Genomic DNA, 22,078 nt, shown 5'->3' on the forward strand with positions numbered 1-22,078 from the left:
AAATATGTCCTAATGGGCCTGAAGTACGTATGACAAAACATGTATTTCTTTGATATTTCTCTGTCGATATTGGTAGACAAAATTAGATTTGCTACTGAAACCTCCAACATGACCTATTATCACACCACAAGACCCACAACAAGGGTGGATAAATGCTTCTGAAAACAGTGAAATTGGTGAAAAGCCCAGAAATGCTTTGACCTTCTGAACCTGACACAGAGTGTTGGTGATTTCCTTTTTCTGACTGCTCTTTCATCCCTCAGTGTCAGCCTCCTCTTTTCTTCCAGTGTTTGGCTTCTTTCCTTGTCAGTGTTTGGAGAAACAACTCGTCCATTGTGCGGGGATCTAGCAAAGGCTGGTAGTTGGTCCTGGTGATGGCTCAGATGGGGGAGACATGCATAGTAACAGCACCGTTTACCATCACAAAAGGCACGGGGATGGAATCCAACAAGGGGAGGCTGTATATCTTTCTAACGAAAGCAAATCTTATTAAAAGGACATTTCCAACCAACTTACAAAGTTTTGTAGATAAACTGTATGTGGCTCTAGAATGATATGCACATCCTTCCTGAATTATGGTATGATAAGCTGTTACAGACTTCGAAACAAACTTGGACAGTACCTGGGACTTCCCTCCGAAATGGACCATTCTCCAGCGGAAGTATTTAATGGCCAAATGTCTTAATAAGGGTTCCGACAAGCCCAACCATTTCCTCCCAAGGGCCTGGCTAATTTCCACACAAGACCTCAATTTCCTGCATCATTATGTTTGAATATAAGCGATGATAGGGGGTGGTAGTGGGCCTTACCCCCGCCTGGGAGGCCATAAAGGCTGTGTCTGCGGCTGGAAATCTGCACTGATGGCAGGGTTCAGACTGAGAGCACACACAGGGGTGTCTGTGTCCAGACTCCCAACTGCAACAGAGGTGAGTCTACATAACTACTGATACTGTCTATAGTGATATATACATGTACATGTACACTGTATATTTTACCAGTAAATTGTTCAGTAACTTCTAAGGTTCTGTGTACTGAAGAGCACTATGATACAAAAGTCATCAGAAGTTATCATGTCCAGATGCAAAACAAATTTGAGCAAATGAAAGTTTCCTTATTTTTGACTCTCACAAAAAGTAACAGTGACTACCGGTATCTGACTGTCAAAAACATTCCTTGTGAGTATTGTCCTCACAAACTCCCAAACTGCATCAATTTCCTCCAGTGACACTGAACAAATGAACAGTGACCAGGTAATTTTGAAAATGTTCCATATAAATGGCCCTTTTGTTTTTTTGGGGGTCACACAAAGCAGGATGGATAATACATGACATTGTACAAGAACTTTTCCTAAGAGTCAGTTTCTAGTAGGTAGAAATAAATCCACAAAATAACAGGTTTAATGAATTAACTGATGCTACATGATAAGATATCTAAATGAATGTGTCTGACGTGTCTTCTGTCAAGTTCAAACTCCATATGCTGCTCAGTGGTTATTTCATCCCGTGAGTCTATCACAATGTAGAAACCAGCAAGTTAAAATTTAGGTCTTTCAGTCTTTTAAAGAACTGAGAAGAATCAAAATGGAGTTCAGGACCTTTTTGTGTTCATTTGTTACAATTGCATGAATTCTGCTTGACTGGTATAACAGCCTGGTGTTATCCTACCATGTGCAAATAATGTAAGGTGACTGTTGTACATGTAATGTTTAAATGACACAAAGCAAAAGAACAACTGTTATTACAACTGTTACAATAGTATCTAAAGAATTTTTTTCACCAATTATCATTTGTTTTAGTTTTACAAATCACTTGTTTTAGTTTTACCTATAAATTTACAAAATTAAATCTGTCCAGCATCCCAAGGTAGACCCAATATCAAGAAAGGGCATAGCAATGGTAGCTGGGGAATGATAATGTTGGTTTCACAAACAAAATGCTTCTTGGCAGGTTACAGTATGTACTGTTAAGTTGTTTTTTTTTTTGCTTCCTAACTTAAAGACACTTTCAACAACACCAACAATAGCCAATAGCCTTGGGTTGGGGAGTACGTCAGTCTGGCTTTCCTGTTTCCATCCCAAGTCTGAATTTTCCAAGACTGACAGCACTTTCTCCTTTCTGTTAACAATGCAATTTTTGTCAAGACATCTAATACAGGCAAGGAGTGGATTAAGATGCAGCCCACCTTTTTTCAAGGGTCTGAAAGGATGGAGATACAAGCAATAGTTTGAGATGAAAGCGACTGTCTCTGTGCTAAGTAGTACTGCCGCAGGGAGTGCTGCGGACTGATTCTATCCCCTGCGCAGTCCTACTTACAACAGGGAACATTTCTAATGCTTCAAACTGCACCAACCAGGAGGTCCAGCCACTGTTGCCATAGCAGCCATGCCCATCTGTGCTCTGATGTAACTTCAATACAGTAGTACTGTAAATATGGAAACTTTCTCAGTGGTTGTTATCTATATATAACCTGCATGGATGTTATTCATGACATCAACTTTGTGCATGGTAGAACTCAAACTTTTGGTTAAAAAACAAAAATGTAAGACCACAGTTTCTCCCATCTTGGTTCATATGCCACCTCTTTTGAGTCAGACATAGAAAGCCCATTCAGATGACTACATCCAGGATCAGTATTGTAAAGACTGGTATAGAGAAGTGCCAGTGAGTGGTCTGCACCATGCTAAGTACTAGTGCCGCAGGTGTCTGTGTTTACTTGCACCCCTGCAGACTGGTGCTTAACATGGGACAGGTACTACAGTCACCTAGCTATTGGTACAGGTATTACAACAAATGCAATGTACAGCTAGATACATGTACTTAGAAGTTATCATGGTAGAGGTACTACAGATACCTGGGGAGGAGTTTTTCTGATCTAACAAATTATCTCTGGGTGTGTTTAATTTGTAGAATTTAATGAATGAACAATAAAGACTAGTACTTTTCTACAAAATTACATGTCATAGAAAAATTCAACAGACAGATAAACTTTCAACTAAGATTTATACATCAAAACCTTGATTTCCATATTGCACAAAACAAATATCAGATGATGGTTAAGACTAAAAACGAATTATTCAACTACATGTAACATGGATATGACTCAAGTCTATGCATTAAACAATGTGTAGAATATACCTCCAAAATGTCTTTGTCTTTTCTCATGAAATGTTTTATACTGGGTTATGTTAAAGAAAGGTACTTTGTACCTTTCCTAAACATTGTTGAATCTCTGTGTCTATGCTACATATTATCTTATCCTTTCTATCTTATTGGTTTGATTGCCAGGACTACCCATATAAGCTTACCTTTAAATGACAGGTACAAGCCTACAACTGACCCAAGTACAATGTTGTACTCAGCTTATAAAAAAGTACAGGTCAGCAGCTTGAGGAAGAACTGTGATATACTAGACATATGTGTGATCCAGACTAACCTCACTATGGTCCCAGATCTTCCAATATTGCAATAAGCTGAAACATTACCGTACAACAGAGAAGATGCAATGAAAACCACTGCTTTTGTCTATACCATACACTGTATGGGCTATATGCCAATATTCACAGATTCAAAACTGTTCACGTCACGATTACTTAACTTTCACATCAGACAGAAATTTTACAACATTCTCCATGTACTTTAACTGTGACTACAGATTACTAGTTGTGATGACAGAAATCTTGCTTCTCTATAGACTGGTTGTTGCCACAGGCCTGTACACATGAATACAGATCATCTCCTGAACTACTGTGTCGGTGTCTTCCTCAGCCTCGATCACAGATCACCTCAATGACCTGTAAGTGGAAGGCAGTGCATTTTAAAACCAGACAGCAAAACAGTTATTGACATTAACATGAAGTTAGATATTGGCAGAACACAAAGGGAAAATCACCACTACAGAAGCACATTTTGTGTGAAAAACACAATACACCGATCCTGACTGTCCATCACAGTTCAACCAATGAGACAATGGCAACTATCAGTTGGACCGATGAGTGGCCGTATGTCTATAAAATATATGCATTTAAAAAAAAAATGTCTTAATTTTGCATTTCTATGTTTTGACATAGGTGGGCGGGGCTATTGGATCGGTCTATTATGTTATGTCTGCAGCATAGGCCCACCCTCCTAGCTGGACTAATTCAAATACAATCAAGTCAATTTGTAGATAATTCTTCTGACAATGTAAAGTAATACCTGTCCAGTAGCTGTGTCTCGACGCAGCAAAGCACCTTGAACTGAAGTGATCTCACTTACATGCACATTTTATAGGAATATATGCTTACTGCTATGTGCTATTCAAAGCTACAGGGCATTCAGAGCTATTCCAGTCCACATGGAAGCATGTATACTCACACTAGGTTCCATGGTTACAGGATCTAAACATCGATGGATGGCACTGCCCACTATCTCATCCAGTAAAGTGTGCACAAGGCTGGAGGAAAGACAGTTCATTAGTTCTGCAATAAAACCCACAAAACACTTTCAAAGATGCACATCTTCCTTAGTTGAATATAATGCTTGGAAATTGCTAAAAACATAAAAACTTTTAATCATTGGCTAGATCCTTTACAAGGTATGAAACTATAAAATTTTGGTCAAATTCAAAAAGGCAGTTATGTAATATCTTCAAGCTATGAACATTGGACAGGAGTATCCACTTTTTACATTTCCTTATGTTGTATAGTGTGAGGGCTCAACTTACTTTTCATCAGACACAAATCTCCAGAGGTACATCTGGAGGTAGTGGCAGTCCACCTGGATCTGCTGAAGACCAAAGCGGGCAAATGTACGCAATCTTACACACTCCAGGAACGTCTGGGGAACAAGACATGAACGATGAGTCAAAGATCCTCTTAGCCCCACCTAAGCTTGCCACCATACTTTAACTTTGATTCATTCGTTCTTCTTCAATCATTTTAGAATAAGGCCAGATTGACATAAGACAAAAAAAAACTGAACTCATGACATCTGTGCCAGGCCACTAATTACTATTTACAAGAATATACCTAAAAGTAATTTGTGATAAGAAATATATTACCATTATAGTAATAAATGCCACTGTTGTATATTTCCTTTTAATACATGCTCGGGCTTGTCATAAATAGTTTTTTACAACCACATTTTAGACATTAAGCTAGCAGCTGTGCCACAGAACAATTCTTCCTAAAGATAAACATGACTATAAATTGTAAATCCTACAAAAAAGTGTGGTACTGTGGTCTGGTACCTTAAGGCTGATCTTGATGATACCAGTGAGGACCGACACTTTGGAGAAGTCCACGGCACTGAAAATCTCAATCCGCTCAGAGAACAGCTTCTGGATGTTGCTCATCAGGCTGGTATCCATGTTGGAACTGTGGGATTAGAAGGGTGAAGAATGATGATGCAATGTTTGTAAGCTTCCATTTCTCTATACATTTAGTAAACAGTTGTAGGTGTGTCTCATTTAATTATAATCATCATTTAAATTCTTAGATTGTAATATTGTTAGTACTGTATTGTATGATGAAATAAGGACTCCAGGAAGTATGCACATTCTACATTACTAAATGTAGATTCCTAATGAACAAACAAAGAAATGGGAGTTTTGCAATTTCAAGTAACCAAGGGAACAATGCTTCGGTTGACAGCCCCTTGCATTATATCTACCAGGTACTACCTCTCCTTTTCTGCTGGGAGAGTCTTCGATTGTTAAGGGGGCGGGACCTTTTCTCCTTTACTGCCCCCTCCCCCCTCAGTTTACATGCAGTCCCCTGTTCCTCCCCCTCCCCTATCATGTTTACCTTGGTGCATAGCTGCTCCACTGAGACCTCTGGTTCTGTCTGGAGGAGCTGTAGGGAAATGTTCTTTTACTGGAGTCACTACTGTGTGCCTTCCTCAGCCCTTCTTCATACAACAGTCCAACCTGTCACGACAACATCACAAAGGTCTCAGCACAAATTGACCAAAAACAAACAGAAACATTCAGTCAAACAACACATCATTCCGCATGCAACTGTTCAATACTCACTTAATGAAACTCTTCAATATACAGTCCAATATTTTGAATTCTTCTGATTGAACTATAGGAGACCCAATTCTTCCCACTCAATTTGATAAGCAACATGACTGCACAATAAATGTGTTTCTGTTTTTAACCTACCTGTGAGTCTATAGCAGTGACATCCTCCACAACTCTCTTCATGACAGCACGGACGTTACGGGGCTCAATGGTGTTCAGCCAATCACGCGTCTCCACACTTTTCCTCAGCATCTATCAATATTGGCAAAAACATAATCATGATTTCAAAGCTTTCATTCACTTTCCAAATCATTACTACTTCTGCTAGAAGTTACATATAGGAAATGAAAGAAGTGAATGTAAGTGTCAATTTACTTGATATATAGCTACCAAAATCTCATGTTAGGTTGTCTAATGGGTCTTTTACTCTAAATGCAGTAGTTATAAATCTGTGAGCAAAAAGGACTAACATTATAAGTTGCAAGTTGCAATACCGTAAAATGGCAAAGAAGAGAAGGAACACACTGAGGAATACTATGTCACAGAACTTCTTGATTTGAATATTTGAGAAGTCTTCTCTGAGAACCACTTAACAATACACTGCACTATTACATGCTAATGTTGAATTAGCTCTTGCATGAATGATGCAGGCTGGCAATCATTTCAAGTGATTTCCCATGAAAGGAGGTAGTTACATGGTGGGAGGAAATTAGCTACATTTTTCTCTACAGCAAACCACATCAATCAAACTGGACTGGCCGGGTCCTAAGGGTATTTGGGCCTGCATCAAGTCTCAATTTATAAATAATATCTGTGAAACAGGATGTTAAAACCAAGGTATTCTGGATTTTATCTTATTTCCTTCAGGAAATGAATTTAAGGGAGTCATTGGAAACAATGCACGCATCTTTTGCAGACATACAGAATATATGGCGATGAAGGTTAGATATCCAGATAATGAGATACATAATACAAAATCTACTCAAGCAAATAACTGGATGGATGGTAAGATGTTTATATAGTGTCCATTATCTTTCATTTGTGACTGAGCAAAATACAAAATATACTTTCTTACGTTTTTGTAAATAGTCTGGTACTGCCAAACTGAGGTCAGACAGCACACAAACTACCTTACAATCTATTAAATTTGTACATCAAGAAATAATCTGGATGGATTTGGCTTGATAATTCCTTCTATTACTAAATTATAAAGCCATACAACTTATTTGAATAATACAAAGCCATTCTTAAATGATGTCCCAGCTAAATTACTCCTTCATATTACAGGCAGCGATTCAATAGTTTCTGTGTGGTCTCTCTAGCCAGATAACACCGTTGAGACAGAGGTGTAGCCAAGAAATCAGTCCCTACCTGTGAAATGGTCAGCCCCTGCACTTTCACATAATGGTCCAGGAGCTTCTGTGCAGTGTCCTTAGCCAGATTACACAGTTCTGACAGAGGTGTCACAGCAGACTTGTCCTCCACAAGAAACTGTTCATCAGTCAGTGATATCTACAACATAGAGAAACAATTTAGAGAAGGTACAACATGCTAGGTTTATACCATAGGACATTTATACATTTTTACCTTAAATGTATTCGTTATGACAATGATAAAGAATTCCATTGTTCTTTCACGGCACATGGATCTACTACAAACATCCTCATTTCTGAACAGATTCATCTCTTCAACTCTTTCACTCATACCTACTCACCAGATAGCTGATGGTGGTCATGTCATAGTCCAGACATAGGCGAGACAGCAGCAGAATGAGAGGTGGAGGGGCAGAACTCTTGTCCCCCGAACCTTCACAAAACTCCTGTTAAAAGACACAGTGGCACACATATTGAATTCTATGTATTGTCTGAAGCAAAAGGATGACAATGTTCCAACCTACTGTAAATGCAGAAATGTTCGCGGTAGTTTCATGTTTGTGATTTTCGCAGTGAACTCTTTACAGTGAACTTAAAACCACCATGAAAAGCCATTCCACTGTGAGACTGTAGAGCTACTATTGTTTCAAACGCGAACTCAAAACCACAGCGAACACTCCATTTTCTCTCTAGTGTGTATATAGAAAGCAATCATTTGGTTTAACCTTCCCAGAACTTTCCTGGCCTGTACATGTTGAAAGCGTTACTTACAGAGCAGGTAGTGAACATGTGTTTGAGGAATCCGACCACCAGACCTTCCCTCACATCCTGGACACAGAACGGCTCGCGGAAGTACGGCTGCATTGCAAATGTGATGTCGGACTCGATGAAAGCCTATTTCAATAGAAAACAAGAGGCAATTCAGTTTACCAATGTCTCGCCATGGAGACACATATTGTTGGCATTCCTTTCTTTGCGTTAGCTTTATTGTAGAAAGATATTGATATCTCATCATACAAAAGCTTAAATTGTGATTTGTGATAGACCAATAAGGATCATGAGAAGGTGAGAGAAAAATTGATTTGACAAAAAATAGAAATGATCAATTGACATTTTCACGCAACGTTTCCTATGAATTATCAAATTGATAAGATCACTTAGAGAGAGCAGACCCTAAGATCTGACAGGACAGTCTTGAGCTGGTCTAAGATGGAGGTGGCAGTTGTCTGCAGCAGGTCGCCAAGGTTACTCCCCTCCTGTTTACTCAGTGAGCGTGAGGCAGCCAGGCTCTGTCGGACATCCGTAAGGCAGTCTGTACAACACAACAACAACAAAACAACATCAGGTGTGCAGGATCCTGGTTAGAAATCTCATATAAATGTGTGTACTGGCTTTCCAAAAAAGATGAAGCAGGTTGAATGCGGCAAACTTTGCTCTTAAAGTGACTTTAGATAGACAACAGTGGACATTGTGCGCCTTGTGTTTTACAACACAACAACTAATGCACTCATGAACAGACCTGCAAAGTGTCTCCTGAGAGCTTCAGAGTAGTGGATAACCCTGTCATGAGCCATCTTGGCCACAATGTGGGTAGCAGAGCTGGAAAAAAACAATCAATTATAAAAGACTGAGGTAATATGTCTTAATATGTATTATACATTCAAGAAATTGACTCTCCATAATATTACATAATTTGATCAGAAGACACTTAGTACTTTTTCTAAAATTATATTAACTTTATTGCAAGTTCATGCCCGAAGGCTAATTGCAGGCAAACAAATACATAGAAATGCATGGGAATCAAAAATAGTTATCTAGTCTACTGTGAAAGTTCTAGGCTAACTAAGGTTGACTATGGTTGTGGTTGGGTTTGACTTCTTTTTTGAAGGCAGTGGAAAATGAAGAGACCCACGTTTTGTATCGTAAGTGGGTTTGCATTCAAAATGCTCCAGGAATTGGTACATTGACACTATGAAGAAGACCATGTATGCGAGTGACATATGTTTATGCCTACTACAATGGTGCTTACTTAAGTTATAGTTTGTTTTGCTTGTGCAAAAGACTTAAAGTTTGTGTTTAACAATTAAAAAAGTAAGCATATAAGAAAACTGGCTAAACCCAAGAAACTATTCCAACCTTGTAGACTCCGTCTCCGGTAGCAGTTTCTCCACGGCCTGTAGCCGGCGGTGGAAGCGGTCCAAGGCTCGCACCAACAGGGTGTTGTCTGACGACTCTTTCTGTAACAGTGACAGTGACAGTAAGATTGGTCTTGTAAAACTTTATTTTTGCTGAAATAAACTTCTGGCAACAAAAATGTAAGCACAACAGAAGGATTGTGAATCGTTCACCTGCCAGTGCAAATTTAGAAACATTACAGAGTTAAAGGTAAAAAAACGATAAGACAGGCATCTAGACAATATGTCCCTATCTCCTTTTTAAAGTACTGTACAGTTGCAACTATTGAAGGAAGAGGACTAGGAAGAAACAAGTTGATATGCTCTAACCTCCAATTGTACTCTCTGTTCCACATAGCTGAAGTACTGTCCCATCAGAGAGTTGACAAACACCTCCAGTTTCTGGTTGGCTACCTTCTCCAGATGGGCCTGTTCCTGCACTCTAAAAACACAGACAGTAAACTCACATTGGGTCAAACTGTAACAAAAGAACTGTTGAAGACTGGAGATAATGACTTATTCTACATGTGACTCCTAGATATAGATTGTTAATCAAAAGAAGTCTATTAGTTATAATAGTGGTCTTGATGTTCTAAGCTTCAAAAGATTGAAGACACAAAAGCTACATGCAGCTTGGTGACGTATCTGTATCTGTATCTATATAGCCGGTATAACCGCCATCAGGCGTAACACACCAGCTTCGCAGGCACGCGGCGCGGCAGCAGCTGGACGTATCAACTACAAGAAGAGTATGAAAAGAGTCTTTGGTGTTGTAAAAACACAAAACTAGCATTCAAACGCCAATTGCAGAACTGTGGACAAACACCAGGACAAATAAACAAACATTCCAACTGAATGCTATTTCCCTTTTTTCACAGAGCTGGGGCAAGCTGAAGGCCTACTCCACTTAAGAGTGTATGACTCTGTGGACCTACCCTGTACCAGGTCTGTTGATGAACAGGTCCTTGTATGAAGCGATGACGAGACACATGTCACTCAGGAACACGTTACAACCGGTGTCAGTAAACTCCAGAACATCCTGCGATGGAAAATGGAACAATCATGAGCAGGTTGGCCTATCTTTCTGTCATGAATAAAGCTAGTAATGCACCCCCCTCCCCCACTGGCACATGCTCTGTTTTTATTGCCCTAGACAATAGTACGGGTATGGCTTTTTACACCTACAGGTAACACAACACAATGGCATTAAGGTGAATTACCAGTATCAACTACAAGTCTACAACATATATCTTTATGTGGTATACTACTTGTTTGAAGTGTAAAACTGCAAAATATAAAATTAGTTTTAGCTATGAAGCTAACTTACAGAGCTAACATACTTGCTACTTGCTAAAATGTATGCTAATGGGATAGTGTCTGTCCCACCATGGGATGAGGCTTGTCTCCATCGCCAGGGTCGCCAGGTGACGGCACCTGCCCCGCCTCCAACATCTGCAGCTGCAGCCGCAACATCTCCAGGTCCTCGTCCACCTTGTGTCGGGCGCTAGCAAACATCACAGAGAGCAACTGATTATCACAACAAAGTTTCACAGTACGCCAAATAGTAGTTACTCAAGCAACTGGATATGATTTTATAAATGGTCAGACATTTCAAGTGCTGTAGCATCCAGTACTTTTCATCAGTGACTGTGAAAAGTATTGGATGCTATTTGAAATGTCTGACCGTTTCCAAAACCATATCCAGTTGCTTGAGTAACTACTATTTGGCATATCTTCATCACAGTGTTTATATAAAAGAATATAGCCATTCAGTTGCTACTAGCAGTGCCATTGTCAATCCAAGTCTGGTACACCTCAATTGTTCCATTATACCAGTAGCTATTCTCTGTGTGTGTACATGTATGAGTGTGTGTGTGTGTGTATGAGTGTGTGTGTGAGTATGTGTGTGCATGTGAGAGTACATGTGTGTTTGTGTGAGTGAGTGTATGTTTGTTTGTGTGTATGTGTATGTGTGTGTGAGTTTGAGCACTTTTCGAGTCGGTCATCAAAGAACAAACAGTGTACAGCCACAAAGACTACAGGTATGGTGTCAACATGTTTATTCATTTATTTATTATATATAATGGATATTGTCAAGATCTGCTCAATCAAGAGTTTAATTGGCAAGCAATCCTGACACTTGACTGTAACAAATCTGAAAATTGAACTATGGAGGGCAAGCACCCATGTTCAAAATCAGGCTCTTTCAGCCATTATAGTTTTGTCTGCCTTTCTTTTTAGACAAAAATCCTTTCAACAAAAAAAAACAACCGCCAAAGCTTTCAGTGACCCACTTAGCAAATATTAACTTGTGAAGCACTAGTGGATGCATAACAAACCACGCCCCTCTTTCTTTGCAGTTGGACTCTGACCTACCAAATTCAAGTGGAACAAAGTTCAGCTGTTACATGATTTCCAAAGGTAAACGTTGTCTACTGCAGCATGGGTGCTCTTACTAAAGCCTCTGTGGTGCTGGCTCTGCTGGCTGTGCTAGCTGCCTGGCGTTACTTCCCTCCAGTCCCTGAGGGCATTGTGGAACAAGGGAAATTCAGAGTTCTAACTTTTAGCTTCAAATTGCAAGATGACCTGGCAACTGTCGCAGAATTCCTTGGTCTTACAACAAAGCTGGCCTTCATGAGGGCTGCGCAGAAACTCCTGGTGGTTAAGACAGAAGATCCATCTGTCCAAGTCACTGATACTACATTTGCAGGGGTCAAGGTTCGACTGTACGAGCCTACAGGTGGGAAGAAGACCAAGAAGGGTCCTGGACTGATCTATTATCATGGAGGGGGGTTCTGTGTGTTGGATGTGGACACACATCACCACATAACCCTTCACCTGGCCAAGACCTTGGGAATTGTGGTTGTGTCAGTGGATTATCGGCTAGCTCCGGAGCACGTGTATCCTGCTGCGCTAGACGACTGTGTGGCTGCCACCAAACACTTCATCCACAATGCAGGGAAGTACAACGTGGACCCTTCACACATAGCGGTGGCTGGTGACAGTGCAGGGGGACATCTTTCTACAACCGTATCACTGAAGCTAAGCCAAGAGAATTTCATGCCAATGCCACGACTTCAAGCTCTGATTTACCCTGGGACACAGTTTGTGAGCCTGGACACTCCTTCTTACAGACAAAGTGGACATGTGTATCCCTTAACCAACAAAAATGTAGCTTTCTTTATGTCAAACTATCTCGTGGGTGACCTGTCTCTTGTGCAGACATTTCTGAGTCATGAAAACCTCTCAGACAAGTTTAACTCCTCCCACTATGCAGACTATCTCGACCCACATCTCATCGACCCCAAAATTCCTCCCCGCCCGCCCTGTAAGAAGATGTCTGCAGCCGAAGTCGGAGTGAACCCCCAGGGTAAGAATCTCCTCCACCCGCACATATCCCCACTGATGGCTGAAGAGACCGACTTGAAGCGACTACCCAAGACATACATAGCTGTCTGTGAACACGATTCCATCAGAGACAATGGTATATTGTACGGCAGAAGGTTGAAAAAGGCAGGCGTTCAGGTCCAGATGAAGCATTACATGTCAGGCTTTCACATGGTCTTTCAGTTATTTGGTTATGTACCAGCATTCAGTAGGTTTGAGGTAGGACAGGAAATGATGGATGATCTTGTGTCTTATCTTAGAGAACACCTGTAGGCAGGAAGATGCATAATACTAGTAGCGTACAACTAGCTGAGCTATAGATATGCCTGGACTCTGTGTTATGTGTCAATCAATGACTAAAATGCCAAAAGCATTATTATAATCTTAGTGCTATCTTTGTTTGAAATACTAATTGTATGGTGTGTAATTGTCAAGTGTGTAATTGTAAGGTGCATCGTTCTATGCATCTTCTAACATCTTACTCCCAACATTCCGTTGTAATTTTCGAACCACAAAGTACACACAGCCTACATAGGATGTACATATAGCTTAATAACAATGGTGTCAGTATACTAAAAATCATGCAAATTAGCTCTAGATTTGTATAACTGCATAGACCACTTCATTAAGAAAAAGAGGGACATACAGTAGGAGCCACCAACAAGGGCTATCCACCTATTGGCTCCTGATTGCAGAGACTCTGTAATTCATAAATGTTGTTTACATGCATAAGATGTGTTTCAATTGTTACCCTTTAAGGGGTTCTTGAGCCTTATAAGTTGGTGACCATGAGTTTACACAAGAAAAGAAAGACTCACTGTAGAAGAAACTCATCACAAAGTTCATCTGCCGGCTCCTTGAGCTGCAGCAGGAGATCCACACACTCCGCTAGCTGGTGAGCATCAGACTGGACAGGTGGAAATAAAATTATAAACACACATACAGGAACAGTCAAATCATCCATACATGATGATGATGTACAATATCTTATATACACGTAGTATCATCAATAATATTTTGTCGTTCTAACCATGGGCTAGCTTAGCCTTGTAGTGTTGTTGTTTAATAGCTGTTGCCATACACTGACTAGCAATAATTATCAATTCATATGAAAAACAGTGTTTATATAACTGTTGTACCTCTTTGTTTTTAAACTGCTCTCTGAGCTTCACACAAAGTTCAGCAACAATGACAGAACAGTCCTCCCTGATGCCGTGGAAGGATGGCATGTGCTGGTACTGGTCCAGAACTGTACGGGCCTTGGTGTAGTACCTGGGTTTTGGAGAAAAAAACACTTTATAAAGACAAATAGATTTATCAACTCTACCTCCAAAGCAAAATGCTATCAGCACTTGTGTCATTTCAACACAACACAACAAGCTTGCTACATGAAGTTCTTGATATGCGATATGTCTAGGATGGTACCTGTGCTATCTTCCTGCTGTGTCTGTGAAGCAAACTACCTTACCTGACAGCCTGTCCATATGCCTGCATCTCGATACACTTCTTCAGTCGTGCTGGCAGCTCAAACAGAAACTGGAGCTGTACAAATGACATACAATTACAAGATTTAGCACCGTTTCAAAGTTTGGGTAGGATAATTTGTTTTTAACTATGGGGAATATACATGTTGCCAAAATGTTACAGATTGTAGCTATGTATGAATTCTGCAATTATAAGTTTGATGCAGTTGTTCATGATATGACACCATTGCTACCAGTACCTCACCTTTTTTAACAGCATGTGCACCCCTGACAGTTTGGTAATCTGCTGCCGTCGGTCCTGTAGAGTCCCGCTGATCCGGGCGCTGAACTCTGTGATGGACTCCATGTTGGTGGCCAGACGGTCCATTTCATCCTCCATCTTCTTAAAGTCGTTCTTCATCTGCAGAAGTAGATGACAAATGTTTGCTCAGAGCAGTCTGTATCTACCAGTATCAATATTGTGAATGAAGTTTGCAACAAATTACATTTTATAGTTCAACAAAATGGAGTTGTTTTATTCTTTTACAGTATAAAGTCTATTCAAACCACTTCAGAAAGTAAATACATTACACTTTTTTAACATGAGGAAAATACTTAGTGCATACATAACACCCAATTGTTAAAACTAAAAGTCTAAAAATTGAGACTGCAAAACAATATGATGTAGAGATGTTCCTCTTGTATGTGAATAAAAAAAAAAGATTGTTTCTCCAGCTCACCTTTCTTATTGTATCAGTTGCACTGATAAACTTGTTGTAGTTCTCATATACCAGAGTCTGCATGTCACTGTCCAAGGAACGAATTTCTAGAGAAGAAGCCAAATTTTACACATAAACAGTTTTGTAATCAATTTTTGAAATCCATTTAACGTTGGGTAACATAAATTCGGGATTTTTCCGATAATGGTTGACTGAAATCAATCTAGCAGAACAATAAACCATCCTTTTTTTCTATAATTCTGTCAGTATCATGTACTATCTTTGCACTAATCATATATATGGTAGATTTTGTCTCTAGTCGTGCTGACACCATAATATTTCAACTTGAAACTACCGTCCGCCGCACGCACAATGACGGTGCTGTCGGACAGGGGGGCACATTAATTCGGGAGAGAAGATTCGTCTTGAATATCTTACCGTTAATCACATTTTATACAGCAGCTATTCGTTCTATCCTTGGCTTGAGGAGAGTGCTATGGATATAGACGTGTCCAAGTAAAAAAAATACGCGAAAAAACGGCCGTACCGCACACATCAGGCCAGTTCGGGAACAACCCGTGTGTTGAGTCGGTAGAACTTCACTCAAAGTCGGCCCATCGTCATCATCGGGCAACGTGTAACGTTACATTATTCATGGAAAGTTAGCTGGATGTCGTAGCAATGGTTATACTATTATGTCCATGTGTTCCTTGTTGTGTTAGGAGCAAACTTTGAGGAAAATATCTTCCTCAGTCCACTATCACACGCAGCATTTAGACAAAAAAGTGTTCCTCGCAAACCTTTGTCGTCTGCTTGACAACAGCATTCTGGTTAACAATATGGCGGCGGGAAAATACACGTGCCGTAGGTTGTAGCAACAGAGAGGAGTTTTGATGATTGATCACACTTAGAATCTAGTTGCAGGTTAGCAAAAGAGATTGTAATAAGTTGTCTTGTAAATAATTGTGTTTAGCAGGAAGCGGATGTGACATTTTTCTTATAAACCAGCCGACAACCATGTTGTGTAATTCTCCCACGAAGCCCTCAGACTGTTCCAATAAGGGACGGAGAGTTTTTGACCTCGTCGCCTTATAATACATGCTTATCGAAGCTTTTCAGACAGTGTTCTGAATACGTAAGTCTGTCAGGTTTGCATTTCTAGCGGTATTACTTATGTTGCATCTAGCACATATCACTAAATACCCCGTTTTCGAAAAATCGCGAATTTAAGTACCCCGCGAATTTATGTTACCCAACGTTACATGTAGGATATTATTAGAAGTTTTTTTTCACAATCAGTAATGTCTCATCAGCTGATATAAAAAAAAACTTCCAATATCCTATTGCCTACCAACCTGATGAAATTATTTTTGGCCATTTACATGTAGTTATACTAGCAGTGCCAGACAAAATTCATCAACTTTTGAAATCCAGTAATTGAAAAGAATAATGATGCACAAGTACTGTGTTTTTATGAACATTAATTCTGATGGCTTTGCAAAACATTAGTGCAACTTTCAAAGTCATCTCATACTTCAATTTTTATAGTCTGCTGTAAGTCTACAGATAGAAATACACAAAACCTGTGTTTAATTAAATGAAGATGCTTCTTACGTCTGACCATGTCCCTCTCCTTGTCCATGAGTTCATTGAGTGATTTCTCCTGCATGAGGCGCTGCAGGTACACCTCCGGCTTGAAGTGGGCCCCGTTGATGTCACAGGGGTCTGTGGTAGCTGCTGGACCCTTATTACCTGACTCTGCCTGTAGATACATACAATATATCCATGTACATGTTACTACACACCTATACAACATGTATATACAAATTACAATAAGATCAGGACACAAAAAAACAGATCAAAGTTTTCTCTCTCACTTTTAAATTCTGATTTGCCTTACATGCAAATGTGAATAGAAAAATGGAAAAAATAGAATAATGTGAATATGTAAGTGCTAGATGCTTATGTAAGTACTGGTCTGTACAATTTGACTGTTGAACATAGAGACCAGTACCCCATCAGAGTACAACATAAACTTAAAGGAAGAGCAAGGGATGTTTTAAAAAGTTGTGCATTCCACATAGTATATAAGAGGTGGTAGTGCTGTGTACCGGTACTGTACCGTAAAAATTGATTCCGTACAGGTCCAAAATACCGGATCATGAAGTACCGGTACTGTACCGATATAAATTTATACCAACTATGTGCTTATTTTGTGACTGATCTCCCGACCTCATGCAACATCAAACGTGACCAAAGTGACAACTTGGAACAGCATACCTAATATGCAACACATCATTCAGGCAAGCCGGGAGTTTTGATAGCAAGGCCAATTCCGCAAGGGAGTTTGGTGGTAGGAAACTTAGTTATGACCTTTGAATAAAGATGTTAATTTTGTTCAGGTACAGGTCCGGACCTGTACCTAAACCTCTGTATCGGTACCTGTACCTGTACCTGATGTTATGTTTAGGTACGCAGCACTAAGAGGTGGTGTGTTATGCTGATTGACGGTTATACTGGCTATATAGAGACAGATACAGAAGAGATGTACACACGTTGACCTGTAAGCCATAGTATAGTTTCAGCATGCCGTGTCTCTTACGGCGCCGGCCGTCCTCTTCTCCCGGAGGGGGCGGTGATTCTGGAGATCATGAGAGAATTTGGGTTACAGCATACTAGGTGTAGTTAACTGCATTATCCGCCATAATCTTAATCCATTAATCAGGATGATTCAGATCATTTCCAACTCGGCCCATGGCAAATCTGACCAACTCGGCAAATTCCTTGGTCAAGTCGGCCCTACATGTAGATTGGTCAAGTCGGACCAGGGTCTGGACACATTAAACCAAGGAGGTGATTAAACGTAGCAAAAACACATATGCTTGAGACACGAAATTGAGAGAGAACTTTCTATCCCATCTTAGCAACAGCAATGGAGATAGTGAGTTATGATTGTTTAGTATGTAGCCGATGTATTATCATGGGAAATTGTTTGACTGGAGCGTTGGTCCAAGTCGATCAGGGTGTTGGGCCGAGTTGACCTACATAGTACATGTAGGTGTTGGGCCAAGTCGTCCGACATGCAATGGAGCCACTGTTCCATAAAAAATTCTAAACTTTAGGGGTTAACGTTGCAGAGAAAAAATTATTTGAATCAAAGGGGACGGAGTTATGAACATATCAACAAAAAGGGGAGGGTTATTAAGTGACCAACTTGAAACAAGACAGGTTTTTGTTATCGAGAGACCTGTAACGAAGGTGTCAGTCCATTGTTGACCCTGAGTGGTTTATCTAACCTCCTTATTTCATCAATAGGCCCCACGTATTGTGAACCCAGAGGAGTCAAGCACACGTAAACGATGCGAACGATATGCCAACTTTTCTCATTTTTTGTCCTTATCAATTGCCCAGAACTATTTTGTTGGTAACAACACATAGTCATCGTCTTTGCACGATAAACAGGACAAACATATGACCTGGAGAAGCTTTGACAACAGACTCAGAAGGATAATAATATGTTTCGCCCTCCCCAAGATTTTTTACCTGGAGCGGCAGCCATCTTGAATCGTAATGCCCAGTGGGATCATTTGGAAGAGTACACGTCTGTCAAGGTTAGCTGGTTTCTGATAATGGTCTTTAGTTTCTAAATATATACTTTTCAAAACATTTAGTACCAAAATATCATATCAAATAAAAGAAGACATTAATAAATTATAATATCAAGTCGGTGTCTTTACGTTTGCATCATTTTTGTATTTCAAAATTTGAAAATTGTCCCCTATTTTTCAGTCGACCCGTCTTGAGCGGAAGAAGGCGGAGAATTTTGCAGTCGGCAAAGGCGGAATGACAGATTGCAAGATTTCGGGCAGAGAAAGATGATATTTTGTCCATAATTCATTTTTTTCTGGTCACTCACACGTCCATACGAGGTAAGAAACCATTCTGTTTTCTCAGATCGTTTCTAAATGGTCTCTTTGTCCGTATTTTGGTCGGGCAAGAGAATCTCCGATTTTTAATGAGATGATGTCATTTTTTACAAGCATCTAGCGTCAACTTATAATTCGTAGCACAACATCGCTGTTTTGTTGATGTACCTACAACAGCTAAGATAATTTTGATGTCTTTATCATAATCGTGCATAGTTCCTTTATCTACGATGTTGTCATTATCGCACATAATTTATAAATTATGCATGCATGCAACCAGGTGTTCCAAAATTATTTATGTCTAGTACAGTATTATGGTGTAAATGGGTTTGTGTATCTGTAGACTAATGTTTAGTTGGGGAGCCGTCAACGAATCATCTACTTCGTCATCGTTATCAAGATATTTTAAAAAACACATGGCCATAGTTTATATACCCTTATTATGCCAATAACATATGGTTCATCAATTTTATGATTGTACAGTACTAATACAGTAACGTAGTTACAACTAAAAGGAAATGAACTGAATCAAATCTTAGTTACCCATCCAGAAAAAAAATGTAACTGGTTGTTTTGGCAGCATATTTGGCACAGTTTGATGCCCTACCTGAAACTACATCTGTAATATGATTATGAAGATTAGATTGTTCCCAACCTGAGCAAAATACTGTATGCACTCCGCAGATCTGATTGAATTAGCATTGATCTAGTTTATGTTGATTCTTATCGCTCAGTGAATGGCTAATTGTACCACGATGATGGCCACAGCTAATGTATTTTTGTATTTGTTTGAAGGTCTTTGGATTGATCCTTTAGATTATAATCCCATTATTCTGTGTAGTGTACAACAGTGGTTCTAGATGATTCTTCAGCCATTTTACAAAGAAAGATACATCTTGATAACATTCTCCCAATCAAGTTCTGAAAGGTAGCAGTGAAATCTATGCTCATGTTGGCCGACATTGACTGACATTAACATTTATTGACCAACTTAAACTTGCATGACATGTTCTTGGGTGCAGGCCAAGGACGTAAAAACATTATGGAAGAGGGAGACTGGACTTAGTCAGGGCAACTTGCCGGAAATGAGGAAAAAATGCTGAGCATTTGCAAAATTTGCAAAGGAAATGCATTCTGTATTATATATGTTTCCAGTACCTAGTCTCCAGTCATGGCGGACCGACCGATGAAGGTTGGGATGCGTGTGGAGGTGGCGGGGAAGGGCCTGGTGGGGACCGTGGCGTACATCGGGACCACCATGTTTGCCAGTGGGAAGTGGGTAGGCGTGGTTCTGGACGAGAAGAAAGGAAAGAACAATGGAACTGTCCAGGGGAAGAAGTACTTTAACTGTGATGATGGCTACGGCATCTTTGTCAGGCAGTCTCAGGTTTGTATTATTACTGTTAGTCATGTATGTTATATCATACTGAATACTGTTCCTTCATTTTTTGTAAAACTAGCGATATTATTCTACCCAAGGAAATTGTGGCATACTGTACATGTACAAAATATGTGTTCATTTCTCAATCTCTTTCTACATTTGTGTAGAAATGATCAGTGATGACTTTGTATTACCTTGTGATGAAGTGTAATTGGGACCTGAAATAAGCATGAAGACCTTTACATCAGATCTAGCTCACACAGATGTAAGATGTAGTATTGTTAGTTTAAAGTTGCTTCCTAATCATTTTGTCATGAATGGTGAGCTGTTATTTTGTATAACCCACCTGTGTAGTTGAACGTGTTAGAGGACCAGTCAGGGGGATCCGCCAGCACTCCCAGCACGCCTTCACAGGAGGAAAAACCTGTCTCCAAACGAACTCCAGGGTCCAGAGGTACGCAAAATTAGCAAGTAGCAAATAAACACTAAATCAACAGTCTACATAAGTTTTAGCTTTACTTATCTTTTATTTGTAACATCATATCTTTTAAGATATCTGGATGTTAATTATCACTTTTGGAAAAGGTTGTTGTCTTTTCTGTATACTACGTTGTACTAAGATGTTTGTGTTGTGAATTCTGTGTTCAAATGTTGACTTGCTGTCTTTCCACAAAGTTTAATAATAACCTTTGACACTTTCACATTTCATATTGGCATACATATATTGTCTTGAATCTTCTTATTGAGAAGCGTTTATCTTCAATTTCACAAAACTTTCCCTGATGACACAATAGATTCGTAGTTAGTAAGTACTGTTAGTCATCTCACAAAATCTACCATGTAAGTTGTTTTCATGTTCCAATTCCAGCTTTGCTAATGCTCGTTCATGACTTACCCATAGATGCAGGTGTGTGTAGCAGTAGCATGAGTAGTTAACGTAGATGATAGATACCCCTTGCTGTGCATCGGCTCTGCCTGTTACCTCTATACATGAATAAACTGATCTGGACTGATCCACCTGCTCTCTCCCTCACTCCCTCCTTCCCTCCAGCACCAAGACCAAGATCCACAGGTTTGTTACCATGGCAATGGCTGTGTTGTGGCGTCGCTTGTATTTTGTGTGTGCTATGGTGGCGGCTATGGTTTCCCCTATACTGTTGCTGGGCATGTGCTTATGCTTATGTAACAGCTCTTTATGACACCAAAACTGTGTAAGAAGGAAGTACTACATGGATGGGCATGCTTGTATAATCTTCTTATTTGCAGAATGCATTAAGTTTCATGTGGCTAGAAGGGATATGCCTTTTCACCTTGCAGAAAGAGATTATAGCGCAGTAATTTGTACATCAAAGCCACATCACATCTGCTTGCTCTGCACCCGCCATCACTTGTCTTGTAAAATCACTTGCACCTCTGTACCACTGCTATGTGTGATGTGACCTGCAATTATCATGCGTTCCATTTTTGATATTCTGCTGTCAGTGAATATTCATAATGCTTCTGCTTTACTACTCTCATCAGTAACCACTGAAGTAACAGTGAACATCATTCTGCAAAATCTCTAAGCTTTTCTCTAGAATATGAGGAGAAAAATTGTTGTCAAAAGTTAGTCATAGCAATAGCTGTTGCCTAGTAGCTATTTAAAAGATCTAAAG

General features: G+C 39.8%; 2 protein-coding genes and 1 long non-coding RNA gene across 37 annotated transcripts in view; 2 read left to right on the forward strand and 1 right to left on the reverse strand.

Moving 5' to 3' along the window:
* Nucleotides 1–716: 716 nt before the first annotated feature.
* On the forward strand, nucleotides 717–3,133 carry LOC136430770 (uncharacterized). Its single transcript, XR_010754936.1, has 2 exons — nucleotides 717–926; nucleotides 2,141–3,133. It is a non-coding gene; the product is annotated as an uncharacterized lncRNA (long non-coding RNA).
* Nucleotides 2,983–18,739, reverse strand: LOC136430766 (vacuolar protein sorting-associated protein 51 homolog). The gene is made up of 23 exons (XM_066421666.1): nucleotides 18,660–18,739; nucleotides 17,672–17,757; nucleotides 16,731–16,878; nucleotides 15,138–15,223; nucleotides 14,663–14,818; nucleotides 14,403–14,476; nucleotides 14,074–14,206; nucleotides 13,753–13,841; nucleotides 10,934–11,051; nucleotides 10,483–10,586; nucleotides 9,878–9,989; nucleotides 9,510–9,610; nucleotides 8,893–8,972; nucleotides 8,546–8,685; nucleotides 8,145–8,267; nucleotides 7,715–7,819; nucleotides 7,372–7,512; nucleotides 6,142–6,252; nucleotides 5,783–5,904; nucleotides 5,227–5,353; nucleotides 4,702–4,814; nucleotides 4,353–4,431; nucleotides 2,983–3,790 (listed from the first exon to the last, which is right to left on the reverse strand). The coding sequence occupies exons 1-23, from the start codon at nucleotides 18,673–18,675 to the stop codon at nucleotides 3,761–3,763; spliced, it is 2,394 nt and encodes a 797-aa protein (XP_066277763.1). The 5' UTR covers nucleotides 18,676–18,739; the 3' UTR covers nucleotides 2,983–3,760.
* Nucleotides 18,740–18,905: 166 nt separating this feature from the next.
* The window catches only part of LOC136430771 (dynactin subunit 1-like), a 34,103-nt gene continuing 30,930 nt past the window's right edge, over nucleotides 18,906–22,078 (forward strand). For 26 of the 35 annotated variants that reach the window (XM_066421670.1, XM_066421676.1, XM_066421681.1 and 23 more), the window contains exons 1-4: nucleotides 18,906–19,045; nucleotides 20,198–20,429; nucleotides 20,778–20,877; nucleotides 21,475–21,495. In XM_066421670.1, coding sequence (XP_066277767.1) covers nucleotides 20,214–20,429; nucleotides 20,778–20,877; nucleotides 21,475–21,495 — 337 coding nt within the window. In that variant the 5' untranslated portion in view covers nucleotides 18,906–19,045; nucleotides 20,198–20,213. The remainder of the gene's footprint in view (nucleotides 19,046–20,197; nucleotides 20,430–20,777; nucleotides 20,878–21,474; nucleotides 21,496–22,078) is intronic. The other 9 variants (XM_066421675.1, XM_066421680.1, XM_066421688.1 and 6 more) reach the window with 1 other exon arrangement.

Source organism: Branchiostoma lanceolatum, chromosome 3, assembly GCF_035083965.1.
Source record: "Branchiostoma lanceolatum isolate klBraLanc5 chromosome 3, klBraLanc5.hap2, whole genome shotgun sequence".
Lineage (NCBI taxonomy): Eukaryota > Metazoa > Chordata > Leptocardii > Amphioxiformes > Branchiostomatidae > Branchiostoma > Branchiostoma lanceolatum.